This window comes from Acomys minous, assembly GCF_964271855.1.
Source record: "Acomys minous genome assembly, chromosome: 12".
NCBI classification, from domain to species: domain Eukaryota; kingdom Metazoa; phylum Chordata; class Mammalia; order Rodentia; family Muridae; genus Acomys; species Acomys minous.
Window position 1 is genome coordinate 23,856,119 of NC_140493.1, and position 6,242 is coordinate 23,862,360.

Genomic DNA, 6,242 nt, shown 5'->3' on the forward strand with positions numbered 1-6,242 from the left:
GGCCAGCGTGGGTGGCTGAAATCTCCCCGGTAACGGGATCTGCCTCTCCCCCTCTCCCGGCCTCCGCCCTTAACCTGCTGCCCTTCAGTCTGGCACCTGCTGTCCAGCCCTTAGCCCCGCCTCCTCGCCCCTCCTGCACCCTCCTGCTCCCCCCTCTGCTGGCTCTCCATGTCACCATCTGTGGCACAATCCTTCTCTGTCACTGTCCCTGCCACCCCCTCTTTCTCCTTCCTCCAGCCTCCCTCTGTCCCTGCCTTTTTCTGCATCTCTCACTGCTCCTCCGTCGTCCGTCCATTCTCTCCTTTCCTCTTTCCTCTTCTGTTCCTTCTCCTTGCCAGACATCTCTCCTTACTCCCCCTCGCTCTGCCTTTCCACCCACACACTGTCTCCTATCCCTCTCCTCTCTCTCTCCACCTCCGACCCACCATCTCCCCCCTCCTTTCCTTATTTTCTATTGGCTTCTTATGTCCCCTGCTATCTCACATTCCTGTCACCTTGGAAAGTATCTCTTGTCACCCCCCTGCTGGGTGCCATCTGAAGACCCCCCATCCTGTGTCCTGCACCCCTCCCCACGTGTCCTGGAGATGAGGGGGTGACGTACCAGGTGCAGGTGGGAAGTCAAGGCTGAGGATCAGATGGGAGAGGCAATGTGGGCTGATGTGGCCACTGAGGGCCTAGGAAGGGCCCAAGCCCACGAGTGCTGGAGGAGTGGGCACTGTGTGAGACCCAGCTGGCTCTGCTTTAGTGGTACCTGGCTGCAGAATGTTACCCAGCCTGGCGACTACAAAGGGAGCTCTTGCCTTGTGGGAAGGTAAGGAGGTTGGGCTCCTGGGGATCTTGGAGGGTGGGATACCTGGGCCCTTTCTCTGATCAAGTTGAACTTAGGGCTGAGTCTAGGGCTGGCACAGGATGGGGGAGGGGGGGTCGTGTTCCAGAAAACAATGAGGCTATTGGTGATTTTTGCAGGGGCTGTAAGGTGGGAAGGGCTATTAATCTCAGCATCTTGTACCATTATTCCAGAATCTTGGAGCCTCCATGCAGCAGAATATCAGAACTGGACCAAACCAGATGCAAGCTGCTGTCTGGCCTCCTGGGCCTGTGTGGCAGCTTGCTCCTGAGCTCCTCTTCGTGCTGGGAGTGGTGCATCTGACAAGCCCCTTCCACCTTTGCAGCAACCCTGGGAGGTGGGAATGCATGTCTCCATTGTAGTAGGAGGAGCCTAGAACCAGAAGGAAGTGACTTGTCCAAGGTCACACAGCAAGTTTGACATCAGAAGGACCCAAGTTCCCAAACTTGAGGCTTGAGGGGGGGTGCGTGTATAGGGCTTTTGTCAGTCACTGCTGACTGACAAAACTCTCAGCCTTTTTGGAGGAAGGTCCAGGGGTCAGAGGACAGCCAGGGCTTCCCAGCCTACATGGTCCCTAGCTTCCCTGACTTTTAAAGGAAGTCAGCGTGGTCTGTAGACAGACAAGATTTAGATCTGATTTCTCACTCACCAACTCGGTGACCTTGAGGAAGTGGCTTTACCTCTCTGAGATTCAACTTCCTCCCTATCCCCCTACCGCCCCAGCTTATGGGCTCTGCTAGGGTCTCAGGATGAGTTTGAGGCCTCAGCCCAGGAACATCCTTGCGCCGTTGAGTTCTACCTGCTAGCAAGCTAGTTCTGTTAGTACTTACTGAGTTCTGATAGGCTAAGTGCTGATCAAAAGCACTTTAGAAGGGGGTAGGAGTTGAGTGAGAGGAAGATTAAGAGCAACCAGGGGTGTCTGGCTTGCCTGAGGGGCCATCCTTAATTGCTGTGGGGCTTGGGAGCACTTGCTCACCCTCTCTGTGTGTCTCTCCCCTTCTGAACAGTCCCCCCTGAGGAGATTCCACCCCCAGTTTTCAGGCAAGCTTGTGCCAAAGATAAACCAGACAGGAGGCAAAGTCCCGCTCCCTCCTCCCTTCCCAAGGAGGAATTAGATCAGGCATTGGATCCCAGATCCGTAAAGAAAGGACGGCATTGAAATTGCAGGTCTGTCTTCCTGGGTGAAAAGCTGTGATTTCTGTATTCTGGCACCTGCCTGGCCTGTCAGCCTTGACAGCAAGGGGGTTGTCTTGGAGGGGGGCCAGGGTACCAGGAGGGATGCTCCATCTCCGAGTCTGAGGAGGGTCTGGCTGGGTAGCTGTGTTCCTGTGTGTGTGTGTGTGTGTGTGTGTGTGTGTGTGTGTGTGTGTGTGTGTGTGTGATGCATGCACATGAGTGCTTCTGCAGGCTCATGAACGTCCCTGTGCAGGCCTAGAGGGGCTATCCTTGAAGCTCACTCTGGGCTTCCCCGAGGGCATCTGTGCCTGAAGCCTGGAAATGAGGTTTGCCTGGCTCTCAGCGCTTTCCTGTCCCTGGCACTCTCCTTTCCCCTGCAGTCCTGAGTGCCTTTGATTGGCCACCCCATGGGAAGGCTATAAACAGGCACTGCGCAAAACAAGTGGGCAGGGTGGCCAGGTGACGTAGGGTGCCCCACCTCCACCCTGGGAGCAGAACCGTAAGGTCTTAGATCCTGCAGTTCCTCCCCTTAAGATGGTTCGACTCCAGCTGCCTGGAGTTGCGACATTCTCTGATTCAAAGTCACGGGGCCTGAAAACCTGACTCTGGAAGCTGTGGCTATGTTCCAAGAATTCAAATTCTCATCTCTAGGCTCCTGTGGGTCTGAGGCTTTGGGCCCACGGTCCAGAGTTCAAGAGCACAAACACCAGCCAAACAAGCTCTGCCTAGACCAGCCAGATAGTGGAGCTAGCACACTACTGAGGCAGGGGTCTGCCTTGGCCCAGCCTCAGTCTAGCAGCCTGTAAAATAGGATATTTACATATCCCTTTCTGGTTGTGGCCCAGATTCTTGGGACTCCCCTTAGCTCCTGGCCAGTTGGTGAGGACAGAAGGAATACCTTGTAGTCTGGGCACAGAGGTTCAGTTCTGAGACAGCAGCTTTTCCTGAAGTCTTCTGGGGTCAGGGCTCAACAAGGCGCAGCCAGCTGTGTGAGGATGCTACAGGATCCCACAGGCCACTGCTCAGATTTGTTATAGACCCAGCACAAGCGAGCTGGGGAAGCAGCAGGTTGAGGACCACTTGGGGGCTTCCTGAGCCAGAAGCTTGGAGGCTGCTGGAAACCTGGCCAATCTGGAGCATAGCAGGGAAGAGCCTCGGCACCTTGCCGGGGTCCTTTGATATGCTTGGCATCGCCAGCCTGGCACTTAGAGCTGTCACATATGTTCCCTACCCAGGAGCATGCTGGGAGCTCTCAGCGCTTCCCCTTCCCAGGAGCGTCCTACAATCAGAATCTCAATCAGGATAGCAGAAACACTCTCAGTTTCTAGTGGAGGGGTCCAGACCCACAGTGGGTCAACATAGAACTGAGAAGGATGGCATCTTGGCCTGGAGACTCCCCTTCACCTCACTCTGCTGGGTGGAGTTAAAAGCACTCAGGATCCAAGGGAACCGGTGAGGCTAGCAGCAGAGAGGTTAACTGGCCGGAGAGAGGGTCAGGCCAACGGAAAGGGCTGCCCTTAGCCTTGTACCTGGGCGACCTAGGAGCAGCAACCTACTGAGGAGGAGGACCAGATGGCTTCCATCACCTCTGGTCCCCACTGCGCATCCCACTCTTTCACAAGACTGCCCACTCTGGTCTCCTCTGACTCATTTGATGCTTCACTCACTGGTGTAGAATGTGGTCAAGTGAAGTGAGAGGTGGGGAACCATAGAAATGGTCCAGGATTGGCTGAATCTCAGAGACGCAGGAGGTCTGAGTGCAGCATGGGAGCCGCCCACCACAGTCCCTGGGGCCCAGGCACACAGAGTGAGAGAGATTGTCCATTCCCACCGCACCGTCCTGCTCAGGCCAGCAGTCAACTGCGGGGTCCTTGACTCCGCCCTGAGAATGGAGGTGGTAACTTTCAAGTGCCTAGCAGGTTTCTTATCATTGTTTGTCTGTGAGGAGAAAGGGGGTCCAGGCACCTACCCTCACATCACAGTCACCCTTCCAGGCAGGGCTGTAGGTAGGGGACCCCGTGTGACTGCCAGGGTTAGGAAGGTGCTGAGGGCTCTGACTCCCAGGAGAGAAGAAGCCATCAGCTCACTGCCATTCTATTTGCAATTAGAAGCCTGAGGAACGTTCTGGGCTCTGCTAGAGAAGACAACTGTATCAACTTTCATCTGGAGTTTGGGGAGGAGTCCTGGGGTCTCATCTGAGAAATCAGATTACCGCCCTTCACCTTACTGGGCTGTGCAGAGAACACAGATGCTCATTAGGCTCTAAGCTGGCACATAGTAGGTCTCTAAGTTCAAGGTGTTTGTTGTTATTGTTGGTGGTGATGGTGTGGCACAAAGGAAGCTGTTCTCTGCTACAACTGAGCTGTGTTCTCCCTCCTGTAGGCTAGGACTAGTTGGTTGCTGACCGGCTTCTTCTCAGCCATGGCCACTGTTACCTACTCTTCATCGGTGCCCACGACCTTGGACCCTGGGAACACATCCTCAGCCTGGCCCCTGGACACCACCCTGGGGAATGTATCCGCTGGCGCTAGCCTGGCAGGCCTGGCTGTCAGTGGCATCTTGATCTCTCTGGTGTACCTGGTGGTGTGCGTGGTGGGTCTGCTGGGCAACTCGCTGGTGATCTACGTGGTCCTGCGGCATACGGCCAGTCCATCCGTGACCAGTGTCTACATCCTCAATCTGGCGTTGGCTGATGAGCTCTTCATGCTAGGGCTGCCCTTCTTGGCTGCCCAGAATGCCTTGTCCTACTGGCCCTTCGGCTCTCTCATGTGCCGCCTGGTCATGGCCGTGGATGGCATCAACCAGTTCACCAGCATCTTTTGCCTCACTGTAATGAGTGTGGACCGCTACCTGGCTGTGGTGCACCCCACACGCTCAGCCCGCTGGCGCACGGCACCCGTGGCTCGCACAGTCAGTGCAGCTGTCTGGGTGGCCTCAGCCGTGGTGGTGTTGCCCGTGGTTGTCTTCTCAGGAGTGCCCCGGGGCATGAGCACGTGCCACATGCAGTGGCCAGAGCCAGCGGCTGCCTGGCGAACGGCCTTTATCATCTATACGGCCGTGCTGGGCTTTTTTGGGCCCCTGCTGATCATCTGCTTATGCTACCTGCTCATCGTGGTGAAGGTGCGGTCGACCACACGGCGGGTGCGGGCGCCCTCGTGCCAGTGGGTCCAGGCACCCGCGTGCCAGCGGCGGCGGCGTTCTGAGCGTAGGGTCACACGAATGGTGGTGGCTGTGGTGGCACTCTTTGTCCTCTGCTGGATGCCTTTCTATTTACTCAACATCGTTAATGTGGTATGCCCGCTGCCAGAGGAGCCCGCCTTCTTTGGCCTCTACTTCCTCGTAGTGGCGCTGCCCTACGCCAACAGCTGCGCCAACCCCATCCTCTACGGCTTCCTCTCCTACCGCTTCAAGCAGGGCTTCCGCAGAATCCTGCTGAGACCATCACGCCGAGTGCGGAACCAGGAGCCGGGGTCTGGTCCTCCGGAGAAGACCGAGGAGGAGGAAGAGGACGAAGAGGAAGAAGAAAGAAGGGAAGAGGAGGAGCGGAGGGTGCAGAGAGGGAAGGAGGTGAATGGGAGGGTCAGTCAGCTCGCACAGCCTGGCACCAGCGGACAGCAGCAACAGCCCAGCATGGGGACTGCCAAGGAGCAGCAGTTCCTACCCCAGGAGGCCACAGCTGGGGACAAGGCCAGCACCTTGAGCCATCTGTAAGGACCTTCAGAGAGCCAGTGTGATCCAGAGAAGGGCAGTGGCTGTGCTTGACCTAGAGGCATGAGTACTGGCCACTTGCAGTGGTCTGCGGAGGCAACAGCTACAGCTGTCCTGGTCCTCTTTGGGCCACTGAGGTACTAGGGTCCAGTGATGGAATATTCATAGGCCTGGGTTCTGTCTCCCTGTGCTAGGACTTGCTGTGTGTCCTTTGGCAGGTCATTTGCCCTCTCTGGGCCTTGCTTTCTTCTTCCGACTCAGGGATGGGTATAAGGAGCCTGCATGGGCCATGTCGGAAGAGGGGTGAACCTCCTGAGTAGGGCCCAGGTGAAGGGGATTTGGGAAACCTGACCAAGAAACAAGATATCTTGGGAGTTAGTCTGTATCTTGGCCCTCAAGGAGATACACCAGGGCTTGGGGAATTGGGGATGTGGGTGAGCTGAGGGCTTGGCTGAAGCCTAAAGGAGGTGTAAGTTGGTAGGACAGGACAGTGCTGCTTAGGACCCAGGTG

General features: G+C 56.5%; 1 protein-coding gene across 3 annotated transcripts; it reads left to right on the plus strand.

Annotated features, from left to right (window-relative positions):
- On the plus strand, window positions 1–6,242 carry SSTR3 (somatostatin receptor 3). 3 transcript variants are annotated; one of them, XM_084749827.1, is made up of 3 exons: window positions 1–811; window positions 1,021–1,184; window positions 4,406–6,242. In XM_084749827.1, exon 3 carries the CDS (start codon window positions 4,445–4,447, stop codon window positions 5,732–5,734), a length of 1,290 nt encoding a protein of 429 aa, XP_084605953.1. In that variant the 5' UTR covers window positions 1–811; window positions 1,021–1,184; window positions 4,406–4,444; the 3' UTR covers window positions 5,735–6,242. The 3 variants fall into 3 exon arrangements, with proteins under 3 accessions (XP_084605953.1, XP_084605952.1, XP_084605954.1); XM_084749826.1 differs by lacking the exon at window positions 1,021–1,184; XM_084749828.1 differs by lacking the exons at window positions 1–811; window positions 1,021–1,184 and adding an exon at window positions 1,838–2,014.